The 21,739-nt window shown below is 46.7% G+C and overlaps 8 protein-coding genes across 8 annotated transcripts; 3 read left to right on the top strand and 5 right to left on the bottom strand.

The window, feature by feature from the left end:
• The first annotated feature begins 402 nt into the window (after window positions 1-402).
• E1B28_013786 (uncharacterized protein) lies at window positions 403-2,366 on the top strand. Its single transcript, XM_043158964.1, has 9 exons — window positions 403-435; window positions 495-646; window positions 712-847; window positions 897-1,045; window positions 1,102-1,193; window positions 1,249-1,642; window positions 1,703-2,046; window positions 2,117-2,157; window positions 2,233-2,366. The coding sequence occupies exons 7-9, from the start codon at window positions 1,781-1,783 to the stop codon at window positions 2,271-2,273; spliced, it is 348 nt and encodes a 115-aa protein (XP_043004319.1). The 5' UTR covers window positions 403-435; window positions 495-646; window positions 712-847; window positions 897-1,045; window positions 1,102-1,193; window positions 1,249-1,642; window positions 1,703-1,780; the 3' UTR covers window positions 2,274-2,366.
• A 2,061-nt stretch (window positions 2,367-4,427) lies between these two features.
• E1B28_013785 (uncharacterized protein) lies at window positions 4,428-4,923 on the top strand (the record flags this gene model as incomplete). The annotated part of the gene is made up of 3 exons (XM_043158963.1): window positions 4,428-4,693; window positions 4,764-4,807; window positions 4,883-4,923. The coding sequence occupies 3 exons, from the start codon at window positions 4,428-4,430 to the stop codon at window positions 4,921-4,923; spliced, it is 351 nt and encodes a 116-aa protein (XP_043004318.1).
• Window positions 4,924-6,102: 1,179 nt separating this feature from the next.
• E1B28_013784 (uncharacterized protein) lies at window positions 6,103-6,586 on the bottom strand (the record flags this gene model as incomplete). The annotated part of the gene is made up of 3 exons (XM_043158962.1): window positions 6,103-6,143; window positions 6,211-6,251; window positions 6,315-6,586. 3 exons carry the CDS (start codon window positions 6,584-6,586, stop codon window positions 6,103-6,105), a joined length of 354 nt encoding a protein of 117 aa, XP_043004317.1.
• Window positions 6,587-7,153: 567 nt separating this feature from the next.
• On the bottom strand, window positions 7,154-7,624 carry E1B28_013783 (uncharacterized protein; the record flags this gene model as incomplete). Its single annotated transcript, XM_043158961.1, has 3 exons — window positions 7,154-7,276; window positions 7,345-7,429; window positions 7,488-7,624. The coding sequence occupies 3 exons, from the start codon at window positions 7,622-7,624 to the stop codon at window positions 7,154-7,156; spliced, it is 345 nt and encodes a 114-aa protein (XP_043004316.1).
• Window positions 7,625-9,368: 1,744 nt separating this feature from the next.
• Window positions 9,369-11,306, bottom strand: E1B28_013782 (uncharacterized protein). Its single transcript, XM_043158960.1, has 5 exons — window positions 11,147-11,306; window positions 10,725-11,081; window positions 10,378-10,654; window positions 10,089-10,326; window positions 9,369-10,032 (listed from the first exon to the last, which is right to left on the bottom strand). Exons 1-5 carry the CDS (start codon window positions 11,271-11,273, stop codon window positions 9,967-9,969), a joined length of 1,065 nt encoding a protein of 354 aa, XP_043004315.1. The 5' UTR covers window positions 11,274-11,306; the 3' UTR covers window positions 9,369-9,966.
• A 2,181-nt stretch (window positions 11,307-13,487) lies between these two features.
• E1B28_013781 (uncharacterized protein) lies at window positions 13,488-14,278 on the bottom strand. The gene is made up of 3 exons (XM_043158959.1): window positions 14,103-14,278; window positions 13,937-14,040; window positions 13,488-13,886 (listed from the first exon to the last, which is right to left on the bottom strand). The coding sequence occupies exons 1-3, from the start codon at window positions 14,220-14,222 to the stop codon at window positions 13,829-13,831; spliced, it is 282 nt and encodes a 93-aa protein (XP_043004314.1). The 5' UTR covers window positions 14,223-14,278; the 3' UTR covers window positions 13,488-13,828.
• Window positions 14,279-14,730: 452 nt separating this feature from the next.
• On the top strand, window positions 14,731-16,843 carry E1B28_013780 (uncharacterized protein). Its single transcript, XM_043158958.1, has 5 exons — window positions 14,731-14,988; window positions 15,048-15,206; window positions 15,272-15,495; window positions 15,559-16,138; window positions 16,208-16,843. Exons 1-5 carry the CDS (start codon window positions 14,816-14,818, stop codon window positions 16,743-16,745), a joined length of 1,674 nt encoding a protein of 557 aa, XP_043004313.1. The 5' UTR covers window positions 14,731-14,815; the 3' UTR covers window positions 16,746-16,843.
• A 365-nt stretch (window positions 16,844-17,208) lies between these two features.
• On the bottom strand, window positions 17,209-19,458 carry E1B28_013779 (uncharacterized protein). Its single transcript, XM_043158957.1, has 3 exons — window positions 19,365-19,458; window positions 18,932-19,307; window positions 17,209-18,867 (listed from the first exon to the last, which is right to left on the bottom strand). Exons 2-3 carry the CDS (start codon window positions 19,021-19,023, stop codon window positions 17,289-17,291), a joined length of 1,671 nt encoding a protein of 556 aa, XP_043004312.1. The 5' UTR covers window positions 19,024-19,307; window positions 19,365-19,458; the 3' UTR covers window positions 17,209-17,288.
• Between the last annotated feature and the right edge of the window lie 2,281 nt (window positions 19,459-21,739).

Below are 21,739 nucleotides of genomic sequence, written 5' to 3'. Positions count from 1 at the left end.
TAAGACGTTCAGTAGCATGCTTATACATTCGTTTTACATTCAAGTTCCAGCTGTCAAACGAACAATTTACTGGGGTTCCGGGGAAAGCACTAACTTCAAGTTGGAATATAAAAGATGGGAACGATCTATCCTTCGATGACGACCAACATAGAATGAACGCTTGTGTGACTTGTATTAGACGTCAGCGTCAATCGTTGACTTGACTCTGCCAAGTCATTTTTTCTAGAGCTGAACAATGCCGCCCTTCACAAGCAGAACTTCGCTGGTCGCAGCTTGTTGTATCCCGGGATAATTATGAGGACCCGGGTGTCACATGTCAATATTTCAATGCGCACGGTCAGTGGTTCGGCCTCTTCCCACGCTATAGCGGTCAGGTGGGAGCGGTTCCGAAACCGTAATCGCATCCGAACTACCACCAGTGCCCACTTTCAAAAGGTTCTCTTCAACAACTGCAATCACGTCTCATTCCTCTAACATTTTCTTCCTGATTCTAGAGTCTAGATGCTCTAAGCTCGATGTCGGTAGTCCTTCAGTGGCTAGTCAATAATTGCACAGGCTCACTTGAGGGCGCGACTGTTTGATAGCAGTAGAGATTGCGTGAAAAACTCTATGGAGAACAGCTGAGTGTGCAGGAGTTTGCGAGGAGGTACAGTCGTTATGTTTCGTGCCTTTTCCTAAGCTACATCCATTCTTGACTGAGATTTCCTCAAGCCAGACTTGTCGTGCCGTGAAAATCTCAAACGTAATACGAGCGTATTGAAGATATAGACCTTTGGCGAAAATCGACTTTCCTTTCTTTTGTTCCGTACCGTACTTTACGTACGGTTCGATGCCAGGTACAACTCAAGTGAATTAGCCACTTGTCTCTTTTCAATTTCTCACGAACGTCTTACTAGCCTTGTGTTACTCGGCGAGTCCGTGTATACGTTCAACGCACTGATCGAACCTGTTGCTCGAAGTCTCGGTACGCGCAATCCGACGCATCGATATGATCAGTACCTTTCGTTCGTTCTCGCTGTGCCAATGTGTCAAGAACGGGCATGCTGTACGGAGTCACTATCTCTGAACCTTCTTCATTTTTTGTTCATTTTTCGGTTTTAGCCATACGATGAGCCGGAAAGCAAGACAGAACTAATGTCAAACACAGGTCACCCAAATTTCCGGCCAACTTGTGAGACCCCGGGGACTATTTCGTCCGTCTGAAACAAATCCAGATGCGTCCACATACTAACGCAAGAATTCGTCCAGAAGAACCCTGGTTCCGTTAGTTTCTCGTTTCACGCATATTGGTTCCTACAACAATCACTGGTCGAGGCTAAACGAAAAAATGAAATACATTAACGTTGTTACTGAATGTCCTAGACACCGCATGAGCCGTCGGATTCGAGAAAATGAATTGAATTGACGCCGGTTTGGATTCGAGTACAGACACAAGACTGCTGGAATGATGTGCCCCACTCTGCAAGCCTTCAAATTCTGTGAAGCCACTTGCGTCACTGCAATGGAGTTTCACAACGGACCCCCAATACCGGACTGACATTTCCTGGGATTTCCTCCTGCTCAACACAAAAGGCGTCAAGCTGCGTTCCCATGAATTTCATTTTGTCATGAATGGAATTTTGGGGTTCCCCCAACTAGCAGGGTGAGCATGCACAGTCTATTGTAATCCCAGACACCAGCCACTGAATAAAGCATATAAAAGGCTCCCCAAATCGAACTCCTTTTCCTCACTCGAACACTCAGAAATCGTCTGTTCAAGTACTAGTCCTCTTTTTCCAACATGCTCTTCAACAAAGTCTTCGCCGTCTCCGCACTCAGTACTCTTGCTGCCGCCACAGCCGTCGAGCGTCGCGGGGGTGGTCAGGATAACACCCAATGCTCAGGCCTCCGATGCTGCCAACAGGTTGGGTCCGCGACCGACCCCTCTATCATTACCCAGGCTACCAGCCTTGGTGTCCTGTCTGTCTTGGCGGGTCTCCTTGCCAGCGTCGAAGTTGGTCTCAACTGCAGTCCCATTACCGTCATTGGTGGTGGCAACGGTGCATGGTTAGTTCACGGGTTGCCTCTTCTTCCAATAATAGAACATAACTAATGATGTCTTTTTTCTTTCTTCTAGCTCTGGAGGTACCACCGTTATTTGCAATGACAACAGCCACGGTACATGATTCTATGCCTCTCGATATATCCGGTTGAGGATTTCTTGAACTGACTGTTCTCCCTTTCTATCTTTAGGCAATCTCATCAGCGTCGGATGCGTCCCTGTTACCATCTAAACATTGCTCGGATGAGAAACGAAGGATCTTCGATTGGACACCCCGGTTTGGATGTAGTAATCGTCGCCGAATTGGTCGCAAGTTTGAGTTTTGGTAGTTGATTTAATAGTGAAATATCAGATTGTTGTTGGTGTAAACCGTGACGCCTGTTCGAGTGATGGAACTGTTAATGAGTTACTCCGAAATGGCTCCGATGGATTTTTGATCCTTTAATTAAATAATGGCAAATGCACATAATCCGAATCTAGACCGTAACCATAGTTACGGGCAACGCCGTTACGTATTACTTGAAATTCAAAAGAAGGGGTACAGCCACTATTACGTACCAATTTGCTCTTTTCTCCCGCACTGCCATAGCTGCAGTCCAAGCGGTCCTGTATTCGATGCCTTGGGAATACTGGTGGTAGGATTTCTGTATGATTTGGTAGACTCTCTCTGAATACGCCTGGTCAAAATAGGCTCCCTTATTCCCATGAACGACGGTTGCGGTAAATTACCTAGCAAGCAGCAACAGATCCAGATCGTTGGCGTTGATGCGTAAGAAACCACTGTACGACTGGTGAGAAAGTGCAAAACTTCGTCGTTGAGCGAGTCGCCAGGTTCGTGTCTTTCCATCACCGTTGAGTCGTTTCCCTAATAGCCAGCCTGTTCCTTTCGTGAAGATCTACGTATGAGCCTACTGAAGATACAGTGAAATGTCTTCCCTTTTCGTTATTTTCGAAGTCGCTTCGCATTACGACTTTCACTGGTTCACCAGGGCGTCGCTGCCGCTTTTTTGTTTGGCCCCTCGGATGAACTAACCATGATGGACCGTTCAGTATATAGACAGCGTTTTCAGCGCAGCTGTCAGGTGGGCGGGGTTCCGAAACCGTAATGATCGTGTCCGAACCACCGGTGCCGCTTTCAAAGGGTTTTTCTCTTTAACTGCACATTCCTTATTACGCTTTCTCCCTCATTCTAGACGTTTCCCTCGAGGAGACTTCGGTAATCCTTCAGCGGCTGGTCGTGATTCTAATAATTGCACATGGAGTCACCTGACGGCGCGACTATTTGATAGCTACTATAGAGATGCATAAAAAACCCTACGGAGAACAGCTGAGTATGCAAGAGTTTGGAGTCGTCGAGGAGGTACAGTCGTTAGGTTTGTGTCTTTCTCCTGAGCTACACCCATTCTTCACTGATATCTTCCTTACGCCAGCCTTGTCGTACAGCGACTGTAATATCAAACGTACTACGAGCGTATTGAAGATGTATTGAAGATATAGATATAACGAACGCCTTGGGCGAAATCCGACTTCCCTTTGTTTTGTTCCGTACCTTTCGTACGGTTCGATGAATGGTCCAGGTACAATTCAAGTGAATTAGCCCGCCGTCTCTAGCTTTCGATTTCTCACGAAGGTCTTACTTAGCCTCATGCATACGTTCAACACACTAATCAAACCTTTTGTTCGAAGTCTAGGTACCCGCAATCCGACGTGTCCGATAACTTTATTACCTTTCGTTCATTCTCGCTGTGTCGATATTTCAAGAACGGGCATGCTGTACGGAGTCACTATCTCTGAACCTTGTTCATCTTTTGCTCATTCTCCAGTTCTAGCCATATGGTGAGTAGAAAGTAACACAGAACTAATTGTCGAATAAGGTTACCTAAAATTTCTAACCAAATTGTGGGATTCCAGTAGCTTTTTCAACGAGCGTCTGAAACAAGTCCAGATGCTAACTAGTCGCAAGAATTCGTTTAGAAGATCCTGGGCTCCGTTGAATTCTCGTTTCACGCATATTGGTTTCTACAACAATCACTGGCCGTAAGTGATGTGCCCTGCTCTGCAACGCCTGCAAATTCTGTGAAGCTACTGGTGTCACCCGCGCATGTACTAGTTTTCACGACGAACCCCAATACCGGACTGACATTTCCTGGGATTTCCTTGGCTCCCCACCCTGCTCAACACAGAAGGCGTCAAGCTGCGTTCCCGTGAATTTTATTCTGTCATAAATGGCATTTGGGGCTCTCCCAACAGGCAGGGTGAGCATTCACAGTCTATTGTAACACCAGCCACTGAATAAAACATATAAAAGGCACCCCAAATCGCACTCCTTTTCCTCACTCGAACACTCAAAAGTCGTCTGTTCAAGTACTAGTCCTCTTTTTCCAAAATGCTCTTCAACAAAGTCTTTGCCGTCTCCGCACTCACTACTCTTGTTGCGGCCGCGGCCATTGGGCGCCGCGGTATAGAATTTAACACCCAATGCCAGGGCCTTCAATGCTGCCAACAGGTTGGGTCCGCGACCGACCCCGCTATTATTACCCAGGCTACCAGCCTTGGTGTCCCTTATTATGTCTTGACGGGTCTCCTTGCCAGCGTCGAAGTTGGTCTCAACTGCTGGCCCGTTACCATTTTCGGTGGTGGCACCAGTGCATGGTTAGTTCACGGGTTGCCTCTTCTTCCACTAATAGAACATAACTAATGATGCCTTGTTTCTTTCTCCTAGCTTTCCTGGAGAAACCTCTGTTATTTGCAATGACAACAGCCACGGTACACGATCCTATGCTTTTCGATATATCCTGTTGAGGATTTCTTGAACTGACCGTTCTCCCTTTCTATCTTTAGGCGGTCTCATCAACGTCGGATGCGTCCCTGTTACCGTCTAAACATCGCTCGGATGAGAAACGAAGGATTTTCGATCGGATATCTTGGTTTGGATGTAGTACTCGTCCCCGGATTAGTCTCAAGTTTAAGTTTTTGTAATTGAATTATTGACACAGTAGTGAAATATCGAGTTGTTGTTGGTGTACTAAACGCCTGTTCGGGTGATGAAACCGTTCGGTTATCTTTCGCCTACTCCAGTCACTGTTTTCCCGATCTTGATTCAGTAGTGAATTATGAGCTTGTTGATGTAAACGCCTGTTCGAGTGATGGAACTGCGTGGTTATCCTTGAGCATTAATGAGGCTCAATGGCTCCGATGGATATTTTTTGATCCTTCAATTTATGGCAAACGCATCCATACTAATCCCAATCTAGGTCACCAGGCTGCTTCTCGTACGCGCTGCAGTTGCGCTGCAGACCGTAACCAGTCGGAAGTTACGGGCAGCGGTAAAAATTCAAAGAGGGGAGGGGATACAGCTGGCACCTTGAATCACTAGTACGCACTAATTTGCCCTCTTTTCTCCCTCGCTACCATAGCTGCAGTCCAACCGGTCCTATATTCGATGTCTTGGGAATACTAGTGGTGCGATTTCTGTATTACATATCTGTTAGACTTTCGAGTCTGAATACGCGTGGTCAAGCTTATAATTAATTATTTTATGAACGACGGTTGCGACAAATTACTACGTAGCAAGCAGCAACAGAACTGCTCGACATGGCTTGGACATGGCTCCAGAGCGTTGGGTTGACGCGTAAAAAGTCGCTGTACGACCGGCAAGAAAAGCGTGCAAGACTTCGTCGACCCGAAGTCGTCAGGTTCGTGTCTTTCCATCGCCGTTCAAAGAGTGGTTCCCCTAAAGCCTAGCCACCCCGTTCCGTTCGTGAAGATCTCAAACATACGAATCTACCGAAGATACAGCGAAGGGCCGTTGGAGAAAAAATCAAAATGCATGCAAGGGCATTTACCCGGGTTGAGATCGGGCAAATAGCCTTGTCCAGGGTAGGCGAAAGGTAACCGAACTGTTTCATCACCCGAACAGGCCTTTAGTACACCAACAACAATTTCATATTTCACTACTATTTCAATTACAAAAACCCGAACTCGAGATCAATCAAAGGCGAGTACTATTTCCAAACCACGATGTCCAACCGAAATTCTTTCGTTCCTCATCCGAGCGACGTTTAGATAGTAATGGGGACGCATCCGATGTTGAGGAGTCCACCTAAATATCGAGAGGAAGAAACAGTTAGTCAACCCGACATATCGAGAGGCATAGGATTATCATGTACCGTGGCTGTTGTCATTGCAAACAACAGTGGTGCCTCCAGAGCTAAGAGGGGGAAAAACAAGGTATTATTAATTATGTCCGATTAGAGGCAACCAATGAACTAACCATGCACCATTGCCACCACCGATAACAGTGATGGGGCTGCAGTTAACACCAACGAGGACGCTGGCAGGCACGCTCAACAACAAGGTGAGGAGCGCGAGGGGATCAATAGCTGTAACTGCGCTAATAATAGAGCTGGAGGAAGCTAGCCCCGTCTGTTGGCAGCATTGGAGGCCTGGGCATTGTTCGTTGGGCTGGCCCGTGCGGCGCTCGATGGCTGTGGCGGCAGCAAGAGTACTGAGTGCGGAGACGGCGAAGAATTTGTTGAAGAGCATGTTGGAAGAAGAGGACTAGTACTTGAACAGACGACTTTTGAGTGTTCGAGTGAGGAAAAGAAGTTCGATTTGGGGAGCCTTTTATATGTTTTATTCAGTGGCTGGTATCTGGGGTTGCAATTGACCGTGCATGCTCACCCTGCTAGTTGGGGGAGCCCCAAAATGCAATGCATGACAGAATAAAATTCATGGGAATGCAGCTTGACGCCTTCTGTGTTGAGCAGGGTGGGGAGCCAAGGAAATCCCAGGAAATGTCAGTCCGGTATTAGGGCTTCGTTGTGTAAACTACATTGTAGTGACACAAGTGGCTAATAGTTCGTAGGGTTGCACCGGGCGTTGTGGACAGCGTATATCATTCCAGCAGTCTTGTGCCTGTGCTAAAGTCCAAACGGCGTCAAAACCAACACATTTCCTCCATTCCACTACTCATGTGGTACCCCCCGCAGGACATTCAGCAACAGCGTTGCTTTCGACTTTTCGTTCCGGCTGTCAAACGAACAATTTATTGAGCATAAAGTGCATTTCACAGCGCGTACCTGGAATATGAAAGAGACAGGAACGACTCTTTCATGACGAGTACGCTTTGTAATATGTCGTTTTGTGAATAGATTTGACTGTGCCAAGTGAGTTTTTTTGGAAACGCCACTGCCGCCCTTTGCAAACGGAACTTCCCGGTCGTTTATTGTATCCCTGTATTCAATTTAAAAATCGGCAATGTCAATATTTCAATACCCGGTATAGAGGGGGAGGGCACGAACCTGCGCAACACAAATCAAACACAGTGCAAGACTGTACGACGCGAAGCGATCACCCATGATCTTGGATTTGAAGCGCGAAACGTTGCTAAGGATTCAAATGTGTGCGTGGGCAGCATAACAAAAGATTAACTTTAACCACACACTTCATGGGTTTCGAAGAAGTCGGACGAGTTGTCATTTTACTCCAGGTCCTACAACGAGTTACACAAATTTGGGTGATCATCGATATTGGCCGAGGGCATGTGATTCCCCGTATACATTGAGTGACGGGATCTTCCATCTTGGACGTCTGAATTGAGCAAAATGCGACGGTCCAGCTGAGCAGGAGTGTTTGAGTTGTCGAAAGAAGGGACTCCGATAAGTTAAATATTGGGCCACCGTCAGTGGTAGGGGACCACCTGCTCTGGGCACTGGGCTGAGCGTGAAGGAGAATCCTAGCGAGAAAGAACGAGTAAGAGCCACAGTAATGACCTTGCGAAGCTGTACAGTGCGCTTGCCAACAATTTGACACCGCAGTATAATATACCCGATGACTGGCGAGCTAACAGATGCCCAGTATTTCCACAAACAAGGTCTGATGACGACGAGATAGAGCCGGTTTTTGAAAGACAAAAGGAATAGACACTGCTAAATAGGCAATTAGAACGGACCCTCTAAACCTTGACCACTGGTACGATCACTGGTACCTAATTCTCCTGGATCTAAAGGCGATAATTAACATACATTTGCTACCACAATCAATGAGAGCACCACCACCTACTCCTATAAGCACCCAGCCGCTGCGGAACAAGCCTGGGCTGCAACAGGCTCCGGGGTTGTTCGGATTGCATGGTTCGTTCTTCGCAAGGCACTAGGAAAGGGAGGAGATTAACCTCTCTGTGGGCGCAAATCGAGGACATGAAAACCACCTGAGGAACTTTGTCCGTACATAGACCCTTGTCGCGGTTCAATTCCTTACAGCAATTCTCCACAATCTCCACCACACTTTTCGCCGACTGCGACACATTGAGGTGTCTGCGGTTCAAAACAAAATGCCGTTTATAAACAGACAACGGAAGAGCAAGAAGAAAAATGGCGTACGTGTTCTTCGCATTTCTAAAGCCAATTCAGCAAGTCGCAAATTTCGAGGACGACGGTCGACTGCTCACATTTAGACACACCAATCCTCCATAACCCTTGTCTCAGCTATTGCACTTTTTGTCCCTGCTGACAGCCGTTCTTGAGCAACGAGTTGATACCGCCTGGTCCTGGGCCTGGAGCAGCGGTGGGAGGCTGAGAACGTAGTTGAACATCGACATTGAACTCGAAAACGAAAGGCTCTTACGAGTAGAAAAAACCCAGGTTTATATCCCCACCGAAGATACGTGGAAGGAGAGCTTTTTCGATCAAGTTTTGTTCGAACATAGGGGACTAGTTGAAGGATTACGGCGACTTCAATGAATTGCCTTTAATCTTCAATGATAATTCGGTGAGTTTGACCAAAACCGCTCCCCCTTTGTATCCAGGACGCACCGTTAACTTCAGTACAAAGTCGATATGCGATATATATCACTGGAAAAACCTAGCATATAGCGAGTTAGCGTCTATTACGAGGTTCATCTGAAGAACGATCGTACGCACACGTCATTTCAAACTTCCACAGTAGCCAAAAGTCGTACTGGAACGCCAGATCCCCACTGATGCCTGATACTATGAGAAAAGTCGTCGTAGCACTAGTCGTAATGCGTAATGTCCCGGTAGGCATTATGGTCGTTGAAACTAGATTCAAACCCCATAGGGGGGTCAACGTTAGCGAAGAGGCGCAACTAATCAGAAAAGGTTTTAGGGTACATTACTTGTTCACGATATCACCTCAACTAGAGGCCATTCACGAGGTAACCGAAGGCGTAACGCGTTATAACAGTCGAGCATGGAAGTACGATAAAAGCGACAAGTGACTACGTCACTCAACCATGCACAGCCTTCGAACAGCGTGACGAGCAACTTTTCTCTGCCGTAGGCCTCACGGCCCAGGCTTTCGTGCCTCTCTCTCTCCTCTGTGCATGACAGGATAACACGCATGAGGTAGTCGGTGAAGATTTCCCGTCGGTTCTGTCCCTACTTCCATGTCACTTCCGAGTCTCAGAGCGACTCTGTCCCACAGATTGGAAGGAGCTTTCGGTTCAGGGGGAAAGACGGTGTTAATTGATGCTGAGGCGTAGAGCTAGTAAGGCGTGGCAGAGAAAGGTACTTCTACTCGTACATTATGGTCGATCGGAAAGGCTGATAACTGTACCTCACAAATCCCCGATTTATCCAAGTGTAACGTTTTTGTTGGCCGATATATAGTACGAGATACCGCTGGAACGGTCCTTGTATGAGCAGTAATCAAAACAAAGAGGCCCGGGCGAGAAAAGATCTATCATACCTGCCGAATTGTTCAGTTGAGGGATTTGGTTTAGGTGGAATCTGGGATTTTCACCTGGTCTGTCGTTATCTTCCATTAAATTTGATCCGTATCAATCTCCAAACTTTCGAACTGCCAGATGATTATTTCTACCGATGTATCCTAAACATCACAATCAAAGCGCACATTCGATCTCTCAATCATAATCAACTCGAATCACGTATTCAAATACACGATCAATCATCTCGAGTTATCCCCTCGTGCACCTTCTCCAAGAAGGTCTTCGGAATTTCACTATGAAGCTGACCGGAGAGCGACCCATTTAGTATGTACGCCTATCTGCAATTGATCGACTCACAAAGTGATTTCCACCCTCAATTTTATAAGTTTTCAGCGGCCGTGCCGCACCTCCACCCGCCACATGGGTATCGTGATCCTTCTGAGTCTTCATCGGCGCCCACAGGCACAGCCAATTCGTTCTTGTAGCAACAATCAAAGTGAGCTTCAACTTGGGGAAATGCGTCTTAACAAGTCGCTCATCGTAGAACGCACGATCCGACAATTCCTTCAATGTCGACTGCATAGCCTCGCTGAACCTTGTTACGCGGGTATCAGGCAAGCTATCCCGATAGTCCGGAGACACTCACATGGGTAGCTCCACGGTCACAAACAACTCGGGATTGATGTATTTCTCAAGTTCTTCTGCAGTCCATTTCGTTATCGTTGGATCACTACCCATTTTGGACTGGGTATCCATGTCGCGAAGGTCTGCGGAGTTCGCATCATTGTGGTCAAAGTAGGAGCTAACATAAAGGCCGAAGTTTCGGGCTATGTCTTCCGGAGTTTTCTGGTCAGGATCTTGCCATGGTATGTAGGGTTTTTCGCCCGGAGGCACCGAGTATCCAAGAGATACATGAGGAGGTTCTTGGTATCGTTTGACCATTATTAGCACAAACATCACGGGGCCACAAGGCGTATGATTTGGAGGACTGACCATACAGAACACAATCCTTGACATAGGGCTCCAGCTTCGAGTAACTTTCAGGAGATACCAGCGTCGAGTCGGAGAATATAGCCAGAGCGGATGCAGTACCCATAGACCACCCCATGATAGCGATACCTCCTGCTTTACGGTCACCAGTAGCCTTTGGGATATTTTCGTTCTCAATGAACCGTTCAAGGAACTCGCCGACCTGTCCCCCGATTCTGTCCATAAAAATCTTCCGTCCCTGGTTGAGATCTTCAAGCTCGGATTCCGTGTAACGGGTTGAGCCCGGATAATTACGTCGATTCCAGACAACAGTCCGTAAATTGAGTGGATGAGCAAAGTCGTGAAGCGTCGCTAGGCCATCTGGAGGTCGCGAAAACAATTGTGAGGTTACTTGAATATGATATGAATGGGAATGTCACACTCGCATCCGTTGAAACAAGTTCCGTGAAGGACGACAAGAGTCGTGTAATCATTTGAACCTGGCGGAGGGCCACTGTCGGTGAAGAAAATCTCGATATTATTCGAGAGCGTGTATGTGTGATCAGTGGGCATTTTCGAGAAGTAGGCAAGGTGAGCAGAGGTGAGCTCTCTTCTCATATGTGTATTGAATAGAAATGCGTATCCAAGCGGAGTGACCGAAGCACCCCAAATGGCCGGTCTCTGATAGCCTGATATCACCCCTGCAGTGTCAAATTGCGAAGCTTAATCTCCGTCAATTTCCAACGCAGGCGGAAGACTCACGGGGGTCACATTTACGGAAGACCCATCTAATAATTCCATGAACACGCGAATTCTGGGTTTCATACTAAGCGCATCCTCAATACGCTGTACGGCTTTTCCTAATACTATTACTTGTTCGTTCCCAGTGAGTCAGGCTTAGCAGGCGTATCCATATTGCATCCATATTATTATTAGGAATTTATCCATATGTTGGTAGCTATATCAACATGAGGCACTCACCCACAGCTCACCTACAGCTCGTTACTAAATACGTGCTCCAGCACAACTCCAGTAGGCTCTAGCCTTCAACGTCGGCCGACGATTCGCTTCGGATTCATGTCACCTATAAACGTATAAACGCCCATCACCAATGACTAGTACAGTTCGAAGAATTATTTGTAAAAATCCTTGCTAATTAACGCTCCAATCTTAGGCAAAGAAAAACAGAATCTGAACATCAGTGCATGTTCTAAATTCTAAACTCTATGTAAATCATATAGATTTCGTTAAGCGAGGCAATACAGTGATTCCGCATGGTTCCAACCCAAATGTACTCGGAACAAACTCGGAAGACCTCGTGAACATGTCCATGCAAATGCATCCATATACGAAGATACCAGACAGCAATTTTCGGCGTTGCGAGGCAAATAATTCGAATCTCGACAACATCCTGCAGGCGACTTGCAAGGTTTTGCCTAAGGGGACCTTCCGGTCACTTACACTATGAGGGTCGGGTTGGTTGATAATCAGCCAGGTTTTGGTTGCGAATCAACGACCAACCAAGTATTGGTTGATTTATATCAACCAAAATTAGTAGGTTGTTTTCTTTGGTTGATATTCCACCAAATTTTGGCTGATCTCGTAGTTTGATTTACAACCAAGACTTTTCGACCTAAAATTGGTTGAAAATAATCCAAACAAAGTAACGTAATTGCGTGGAACGTTGTGGAAAGCTTTGCATAACAACTACAAATATAAAACTTGAAAACTTTTTTGTTGCACTCCACATCGCCAATTGAGCTCCAGGACACCCACTACCACTGCAAAGACGCGCAACGCACCAAATCCATGGTCTCTATGCAACGATCGTCCCTCAGGTGACCAACCCGCCCTCGCTAAAACATGCTCCTGGCCGTACTGTGCATGGTGCTCCACATACGAGAAATACACATTTCCATCGTGTGCCATCAAGCCGTACTCGTGAGTTCTCTGCCAATTTGCAGTTCATTCTTAATAATAATTTCATTTAGCACATCATTCGTACATTTATTCACGGTTCCCTGTTGACTGGCACCAGCCGTGGTCACAAATTCTAGTCGAATCCAAAGTCACTCTGCGCCATGGTGAGTCTTGATTTTCATCAACGTTACCTCTTCTCATAGGCTCCGTGGTCTAGTGCTATGAAAAGGTGAAATTCTCGTGTCATTCCCGAAACGATTGGGCTACCTACGGATCTTGAGAGTGAAGAGAAGGAGCTTCGGCAGCTCAGACAAGAACGTGAGAGGACGATGAGTAAGGGGAGGGATCTAGATGGCGGTGATGGGAGTATTAAGATATCTGTGATTATTTGCGGTCTGTCCCCGTTCTCATCATGCAGGAATGAACCGTACGTCTACATTTTGCCAACTTCTTATCTTAATCAAGTTGCTCACGTCATTCACTTTCCAGAAATGCCTCAGTGCCTCTCAATTCTTTCGCATTCATTCATCCACTTATTATGTTTCTTACTGTACTAGTGTAGAAATCAATTGAATATTTTACAATTAGAACCCGAAACAACCAGTGAAATGAACCAAATTCTGGTTGAAAAAGGAGGGGAAGAATCAACCTACATTAGCTTGATCTTCAACCTAAAATGGTCCAGAAAGCTGCCTTTGGCGGTTGGTTGAAAGTGGCCAATATAGGTTGATTTTCATCCAAAATCCATTGGTTGACTATCAACCAACCGTCAACCAAGTATTGGTTACTAACCAACCAAGCGTTGGTTGAAATATCTGGTTGATTTTCAACCAATTTCACCGTCACAGAGTTAGCAGATCGAAGCAATGTTGAGACCCAAATTCAATTTTCAAAAATCCAAGCTCCGGAGTCCGGATCGGTCGGCAGGTTCCGCCGCGTCCCCGAGGCTAAGAGAAAGATAATGTACCATAACCCGCTTTCGCACTACATAAATATGAACGATTCGAATGCATAAAGAGGCAGAAATCTAGATGCTATAACTACAACAATACCTTCCATATAGCTAAGTACACTTTGCGAAGACAAATAATCGATTAAACCGTTCAATCTTTGAAAAACCCAAGCTTCAACATCTCGACAAACGCTGGATCAGGATGAGACTCGAACACCCTGATACGAGATTCGGGCAACTGTCTGAGGCCATGTAGTCAGGGTAACCATTCCGGCCATCGACCGTCTGGGTTCTTCAATCCTCCAGGTCGGTTCCTGATTGAGGCATCAGTATATGGAACAAGAACAAGTAAAAGGTAATGCACCATAACCAATAAGTCGCAACAAACGGCAGAGCAAAGCCCGTCCCGAGGTATGTGATAAACTTCATCGTGAACGCTCGTTTATTCGTGGGGTCAAATGGAAGATGCTAAAATGATGGATGATAGTCAATATCCAAACGAGTAGTGGTTAAACGAGGGAGAAACGTACGCTAGGGGCGGTATGAACCGACCTTTGACACATGTGTCCCAAACTCCTCCTACTACCTCGTAGAAGCGCCAATGAGTTTGAGGTTGGTCGAAGGGCTAGCCGCGAGAGAGATGCAGACATCGATGATAGTGATAAGTAGAGCAAGTGATTTGAGTGAGATGGTATGACTGAGTGTGACAGTACCCCCCTCCGTCCAGTCATCCTTTTGTAGGGATCTGAGAGAACGTTCGAGCCTGGCAGCCATGATAACAATATACATCTGGACAACACTAGAGTCGACCAGAGGCTAGCCTAGAGGTCATAGGTCATCCCAAACGGCAAATTTGATGCCTTGTTGGGGTCTAGATTTCGGGTCGGGAAGGATCATCATTTCCGTAGATATTTCAGGGATTTTGAGCGGATAAAATACAACTTGGTGTGAGCTGTGTTTGATGTTCTCCAAGCGAATGAGGGATGACGAGAGTACGGAGGCAGAACTTGGCGGCAGTGGGAGAAAAAATGAACGCGTCAGTGGCGAGCCTTGAGATAAGATTAGGATAAGATAAGGACTCGACTCCCGAGATGCCGGAGTGACCCGCTGATTGCCGAATTTAAAATCAGCTGCCAAATTCTCGTTGGGAATTGCTTGCTAGATTCTACTATTATCTCTCACGTTTCAAGTACGTCAGGTTTACGAGGGTGATTCATCAGCTCATATCTCTCTCACCGTGACGATGTCGACAGTAGCTGAACTCGAGCTCTGGCCGAAACCTTCCCCACCGCCCTCGAGCATCTCACCAAGCAGACTTCCTGGATCTACCTACGAATCCACGAAAGCTCTACTTGAGGTATTGAAGTTAAACCACGAAAGATGGCATGTTTTCTATGATGACAATGGAAGACACAAGTACGTTTACCCTTTGCATCGCGGAAAGGCTCAGGACTAACACAATCTGCCCACTCTAGCCACATATCTCATCACGTCTTGGCTGTATGGGCAATGGGTGCACACAAAGACATCATCTCCATGGGCTACAAGAAGAACGAACATATGATGAAACCGAGGAGATCGTCGCCTGAACCAATCACTCAAGAGAACTTCAACGATCACTTGGGTGATCATAGGTGTGTTTCAATTCATCTATACATCTTCCGTGCAATCCAACTCATCATTCTTCCATAATCCCAAGCTACTACGATGCCTATCTTCGATTTTTCACCGAGGAACTTCGTTCGAAAGGCCCTTCCTCCACGTTAGAGGAGTACATTTTTTCGCCAAAGGTAAACTTCGGGACTATCAGTAAACACGGCGATCACCCTTCGATGCTCAGTCGATTCGTTGCCGCTCTAATGCACGCCCTGATTCATGTTGGTTATGGCGCAGAGTTTGGGTTACCCGGGATGTTCGTACAAGGTAAGTTATATATGTCTTTGGTCACCTTTACCGGTTAATTGAACTGACCTACCTTGACATAAGGTCTCGCTATGGCTGCAGGTAGCCGCTCTGGTAGCAATCAGATTCTCCCGCCTGCGCTCTTCCGAGATATCGACCTCCTTCGAGAAAATTCCCGTTATGTGGGTCTCAAATCTCTCCAAAGCACAGCAAACGCGTCATATGGGAACGGGAACGACGGACAAGGGCCCAACAGTTTCATGGACGTCTTCTCTTCCAACGAGGTACCAAATCAACCGGCTCCAACATCTACCCCTTCATTGAATCTAGCTGCGCCACGTCTCGCGGCTGTTGTTTCTGCGCTTTCCGGAGGAGCTGACCCTAGGACAAATGTAACGGCCAAGAACGTCCACGCCTTCGATGTCATCGCTCGTATCATCAACGATCCGAACGTCCGACCACAAAAAACGGGACTACAGATGATATATGGGTCTGTCCTAGAGGAATGCGGAGATGCGATCTACCGCTACGCTAGCGAATGGTCGCCGGATGTGTCATCGGTATCGGCAAAAATCGAAGAACTTCAGTGGACTGCGGCTCTTCTTTACGCCGTATCGGGATTTAGGCAGCTAGAGGGTGGCGAGTTCAATGCCGATTTCTTGGCGTACGTTATTCCATTTCATTTCTGAATCGGACTGTTAGACTCACCTTTATTTATGTAAAACATTCCCAGAATGCACTTTGTCACCTCAGCTCTATTCCTTCCGTCTTTAGCTGTATACCTTTCTGTGCCATCCCAGATCCTCCTTCTTCGAAGCCACTTTGTCGTGTGCCTCACCTGGTGGGTGGCTATAGGTAAAGCTCATTTGGATATCCCAGCTTTTTTCGCTGCGGATACAGCTCATCCAGGTCCATCGGGTACTCGCCCTACCGTTAACAAACGCGCTTTACCCGCTCCCCAGTCTCCTATCGCCATCAACCCGAACCCATGGACATATATCATCCAACAAGCTATAACCCACCCAGATGATCACGTACCTAAGCTCTTACGAGCTCTAATGCATTTTTCTGTCCTATATGGAGAGAGGGAGGCCGGTTTCTTCGGTGGAACGGAGTTGAGGGATGCAGATAAGATTGATGGGACTTTGTTCATTAGGGCCGCCGGGTTGACGGTTGAAAGGCTCACGAGGGAATTTAGAGAGGTTCCCGATGAACAGGTGTATTGGGATAGGAAAACGTACATCCCAGGAGCGCCTCATGGTAGTTATTAGGTGTACTTAGTCGATTCAGATGTGTCGCCATATGATAAATGATGTACTTGGTTGTTGTTCTGATATGTGTTATAGTATAGTACGCCTTTGGACTCGTCAGTGGGTATGCGAAGTATAGATAGTCGTTTTGAAGATGTCCAAGACTCACCGTATCCTCGCCATACCGTAGTTTCGACTTCAGGTCGCCAGCTACCGGCGTTCAGAAGATTCTTCAAATTTCAAGAAGACGGCCGAGTTGACCTACTATTCTGTCAAGAGAAACTTTACACCCTGCAGCTTGGTTGAGATTGACATTAAGGATGGTGATGGTTATAGCAGAAAAAGGTATCCATCGTGGCGTTATCGATTTAGGAAGTGCCGATAACGCCGGCCCGGTGCCCTTGTAAGAGCGTATCGACCGGACCGGGCCCGGCTTCGCGCACCCTTGCTACTTGCAAGGACTCAGCTGTTCTCTTTGGATTGAGTGCTCCCAAAATCTGATGAAAGATTATGAACAATGTTTACAAGATCACTACCTTAAAAATGGTTGAATCGTTCCATCCATCATGGCTTTGGATCCATTGGCGACCCAGCAAGCCCATAACCCAGCAATTCAACCAGAGTCTCTTTTGCAAAAGGGGTTACAGCCTTCAAAACCCGTATCGCCAACCTCCCATCTCGTTGCAGCCGCTCCAACCGTTCCAAATTCCAGCCCAAATCTGAAGCTTCATAAGTCACACATTTAATCACCAACAGTACTGATCTAAGCCCACGAGAATGACGCGATTCAACCATCGTCTCAAATCCATTCAACCACGCGCGTCGATCAGGGCGTCCCCCGTAGGTAAAAATCGCGTGGTTGATATAACGAATTTGGAGGTGTTTGAGGTTGGGAAGAAAACGACTCCTGGGAGCACGTCCATCGTGTTCCTTCGCTAACCGTTGTAGAAACGCAGAAGCGTCGACTTCGACCCTATTATTTTCTGAAATCTCGATCTGAAGCTCTTCTAACCCAGTCAATACCTCCAAGAGGCTAATCCATGCCGTTGGCGATGATGTCCCGATACCGTTGACAAAAAGGCCTAGTTTGCGTAGACTGGTTGATACCCCGGACCGAGCGAAGAGGTCTAATAACCCTGTAGAGATCAGGGATAGGTCCTCCTCGTCTGGATCACTGGCCCTCCACGATACGGAAAGGGAGTTCAGTGATGGGGTTAACAGTGCGCCAATAAGAGTCGGAACACCGAGTTTGGATTGTGAGCGATCCTGAAACGTGTCAAGTGTCAACGTCTTTAGGGACAGAAGAGAAATGGATGGAATATGGGTAGTTTCAGGAGAGAAATTTTGGGGTAGATAGCAGTGGATATGTGCAAATACGAGGTTCGGGGAAAGTTGTAAAACTTGCAGTGTTTCCTCAGGTCTTCCGTTGAGATTAAGAGAGATGTGGGTGAGTTGCTGATACGGAAAGATGGAAGTATCAACCGTCATGAAGGTCTTCGCTGAGGCGCTAGGAAACTTTTCCCGGGAATGGTGAAGATCTAGATATTGGAGTTTTGGAAACGTATCTATCCCCTGCCAAATATGTAACAAATCCATATCTTCCATGGAGTTGGCGAACTGGACCTCGAGTCGTCGAATAAACTGCAGATTATCCTTTATCATTTCAATGACAGCCCTGCAGAGATCCACTCGCTGAATATCCGTCATGTTAATGACTAGACTACCCCAGACCGAACGTGCCGTCAACAACCGTAGGAATGTGGTATGCCCCTCTATATTAGGTCGGTGAATCACGTTTATGTCCGTACTGACCGCAGCTTCTATATCGAGCCGCACAGACAGAGGAAACGAGTTGGCGCGTCCAATACACAGCTTTAGACGACCTTGTTCTACTCTTGTAGCGTAGACGCTGGAGAAAAAGTCGTCCCGAATCGAGATACGAGCCCAGATTTCCGGTGTTTCAAGAGCGATAGACCTCCACCTTGAGCATATTTTCGTCAAGGAAGACGCCTCCACTCTGCGAGGGAACTTTCGCCGTCCAAAATAGTTGCTGTCCACGGCGAAAGTGAATATGAGAGATAGAACTTCCGGGGGTACTCTGTGAACTGGGGAGGTGTCTGTTGCTGTACAGTCGGAAGGCAAGCTGGTGGTTATGGGTCACATTAGTGAGGTTTGAACGAAACATGAAGGGGAAAGGAAACACAAACTGATCATTCATTCTGTACAAGGTGATGGAGGTACAGAGAAGACTTAGAGAGCACTGCGCAGATCGCAGTACTAGTCGAATCAAATACGTCATCGCGTCCCTCAAGCGCTCAGTTCACCGTAAAAGATAGGAATAGCTGTAGTTCGAAGTGCCTGTTTGCAGTACTGACAAGAAACTTCCATTCTGATAAGTGACAATCATGATCGACCTTAATGTCATGGCCGCCGAGTCAGAGCCAAAAAAGAGAGGAATTGCACTGTGGTACGTCCTTGGTGCGTCCGACTAGTTGGAAATCAGCGCTTCAGCGCTCAAAGTCAACTTCTCGCACTGCTTCTGCCGAGAGGCGTGTCGCAGCATGTATTCCATTCTTACGGCGGCTTTAAGTTTGGCCCCTTTAAGTTAGTACATTGTTTAATAATCTAACTAACACGCACCTTGTTCACCTCTCCCTTCGACTTCAACAATGTTTCCCCGCACCGTAAATTGTTAGATTGAAGTTGACCAAAGAGGAAGGATGGTGGTCGCGACGAAGGTACTTACTTATTCGGTTTATCGGGTTGTCAAAGGGCGCTTTGGGGCCGATGGCGCGGACGGCCCGTTGTTCCCGCGTTGCCTTTGAAAAATGCCCGCATGTTTTCAATTCACCACGAGGTGCGAAGATTTCTGCAATCGCGTTTCATGCTTTACGTTTCCTCTCGATCTTTCTATTATCTGCTGAATTCTCTTACCTTCAGAAGACCTAGTTTGTTCAACCAGGAAATATGGAACAACAGAAATTGAAGGTAAAAGCTTCCGTCGGAAAAGTAAGACTTTCCTGACAATGTTGTCTGCTGATCATAATTGTCCAGTTCGTATTCGATGCCCTCCTATACTCTTGGCAAGAGCCTGTGGAAAACCAGAAAAGGGGAGGGTTGTGGATATGCAGTCGCCACGAACCAGTCAGCAAACAGCCTACGTCGCAGTACACGTCTGAGAGAGAAGTCACAGAATGGAAGACTGTCGAGGCAGGGATCTCGTGGTTGAACCTTCTCATCTTTCCATTATCTAGCACATGTCCGCTTCTATCCTCGGGGTTTTCCCACCCCACTAATGAATATTCCCATTTCTGTGCTTCCCTATCTGTTATCACGGAGTCGCTCTATCCATGAACCTTTGTATATTTACTAGACTAGGATGTTCATGGTAGTCGCAGCATCTCATTGGAATGTAGCAATAGCATATGTTTATGAACTCATCTGTCTAACTAATCTATGTTACCATCATCTTAACTTTACTTCTGCTGGTTTGAGCTTAGCACCTACATCGTCATGCCTTCTCGTAGAAAACACGTACTCTGACAACAAATCTCAACTGCAGTCCATAACAATCAATTGTGCCATGTCATTCCCTCATGCACTTGTTCCAAGAGGGTCTTTGGAATCTCCCAGTGAGCCTGATGAATAGATTTGTAGGTTTGCATGTGGAATGGGACGGATGAATTGACTCACAAAATGATTACCACCAATAATTCTGTATGTTCTCATCGGCCGTACCACCATCAGCAAATATCTGGCCATGCTGCAATGCCGGTACCATGGGTAGTGGCCAACCTAACACGACACTACAGGTAGTGAAGATTGTGAGAGTCTTGTGATCGTCTTCCAATAGTCTTGCAACCAGTATGAAATTCAGTATGACCCGCACCAATGTCTGCCATGGAATGGACAGGTTTTCGACAGTGTCACAGTGCTGTGGTAAGACTCTCAGTATCCTGCAAAATCCGATGTGAGAGGGTTGAAAACTACACTACCACGTATCACGCTTACAATCTGTGGCAGTGCGTAGCAGCTTTAGTTACGGGATTTGGCTGCTGTGAGCAGTTGTGGCCGTAGCAGCGCATTTTGAGTGTTGGCAGGCAATCTGGGCGACTGGTCTTTCCGATGTTTTTGGTGATTTCCCAGTTGCTAAGGACTGCCCGCATCCAGACTAAATTTTCCCACGCTTCTTTTCCCTTTACCTCGTCGCCTCATCTACCTCAGTGCATCTTTGCAAGTCCCTCTCTTCCCCTCCTCCGGCGATGATCTCAATGACGTTTTTCTGACTTCATAGTGCACAGACCGTCCCCAGAGATATATAAAGCAAACTTGTTCACTCCCACTGCTCTCGTTTCTTTCTTCCCTCCCACCACCATCTCCCTCTCAAGATGTCGCCCACCTTTCATCCTTTCATTCCTCGTACTTGATAGGTTTCCTATCCGGTTCATGGTTCTGTCATCGTTGTCTCTATTTGAAGGATGGTTGTAAGGTGCGTCACATGTTCGTTTCAATCCTCGCATGAAGCTAATCACAGCTTGTATTCCTCACAGACATCTCAAGCCGCCCACTGCTGTAGTGCTGTCCATGTCAATCATTATTCTTGACCACATATATGCAGTTTCTCATCGACTACATAGGTTCGTAATACCCGTCCTCTATCGTGTTGAGATAATCAAACCCTCTCCACAGCATGCCTACATTTGGATATTGACATCAAGGCTCCGACGCAGTGTTGCAGTATGTTTCTTTTTCATAACCCACAATATCTTGAATTGACCCACTAGCAGGTACATCGCCTGCGATAATATAGTCCACCAAGCTGCAGCGGCTCAGTCATCTATTACCGTCTCAGACTGTGAGTCATGTCCTAATTATTTGACTGACACTGACCACACGCTAATGACAACCCACCCCCCAGCCTGGCTATTGCAGTCCCAAATATCGTTGCGACACTGTGTAATTTGAGGCTATTCAACTCTTTACCACCCTAGACATGATGTACAGTATATACCATG

This window comes from Marasmius oreades, chromosome 9, assembly GCF_018924745.1.
Source record: "Marasmius oreades isolate 03SP1 chromosome 9, whole genome shotgun sequence".
NCBI classification, from domain to species: Eukaryota; Fungi; Basidiomycota; class Agaricomycetes; order Agaricales; family Marasmiaceae; genus Marasmius; species Marasmius oreades.
Note: the sequence above shows the minus strand (reverse complement) of the source record. Positions and strands in the feature narration are given on the sequence as shown.

What these genes read in the sequence shown, in the direction of transcription:
- E1B28_013779 (XM_043158957.1), bottom strand. Translation starts at nt 19,023, where the DNA reads ATGACGTATTTGATTCGACTAGTACTGCGATCTGCGCAGTGCTCTCTA. An exon ending in TTGTACAGAATGAATGATCA is followed by an intron (nt 18,868 to 18,931) that starts GTTTGTGTTTCC and finishes CATAACCACCAG; the next exon opens with CTTGCCTTCCGACTGTACAG.
- E1B28_013786 (XM_043158964.1), top strand. Translation starts at nt 1,781, where the DNA reads ATGCTCTTCAACAAAGTCTTCGCCGTCTCCGCACTCAGTACTCTTGCT. An exon ending in GGTGGTGGCAACGGTGCATG is followed by an intron (nt 2,047 to 2,116) that starts GTTAGTTCACGG and finishes TCTTTCTTCTAG; the next exon opens with CTCTGGAGGTACCACCGTTA. An exon ending in TTGCAATGACAACAGCCACG is followed by an intron (nt 2,158 to 2,232) that starts GTACATGATTCT and finishes TTCTATCTTTAG; the next exon opens with GCAATCTCATCAGCGTCGGA.
- E1B28_013780 (XM_043158958.1), top strand. Translation starts at nt 14,816, where the DNA reads ATGTCGACAGTAGCTGAACTCGAGCTCTGGCCGAAACCTTCCCCACCG. An exon ending in GATGACAATGGAAGACACAA is followed by an intron (nt 14,989 to 15,047) that starts GTACGTTTACCC and finishes TGCCCACTCTAG; the next exon opens with CCACATATCTCATCACGTCT. An exon ending in GATCACTTGGGTGATCATAG is followed by an intron (nt 15,207 to 15,271) that starts GTGTGTTTCAAT and finishes CATAATCCCAAG; the next exon opens with CTACTACGATGCCTATCTTC.
- E1B28_013782 (XM_043158960.1), bottom strand. Translation starts at nt 11,273, where the DNA reads ATGCCCACTGATCACACATACACGCTCTCGAATAATATCGAGATTTTC. An exon ending in CAAGGATTGTGTTCTGTATG is followed by an intron (nt 10,655 to 10,724) that starts GTCAGTCCTCCA and finishes AACGATACCAAG; the next exon opens with AACCTCCTCATGTATCTCTT. An exon ending in GTGACCGTGGAGCTACCCAT is followed by an intron (nt 10,327 to 10,377) that starts GTGAGTGTCTCC and finishes CCGCGTAACAAG; the next exon opens with GTTCAGCGAGGCTATGCAGT.
- E1B28_013781 (XM_043158959.1), bottom strand. Translation starts at nt 14,222, where the DNA reads ATGTCTGCATCTCTCTCGCGGCTAGCCCTTCGACCAACCTCAAACTCA. An exon ending in CGGTTCATACCGCCCCTAGC is followed by an intron (nt 14,041 to 14,102) that starts GTACGTTTCTCC and finishes CCATCATTTTAG; the next exon opens with CATCTTCCATTTGACCCCAC. An exon ending in GTTGCGACTTATTGGTTATG is followed by an intron (nt 13,887 to 13,936) that starts GTGCATTACCTT and finishes TGCCTCAATCAG; the next exon opens with GAACCGACCTGGAGGATTGA.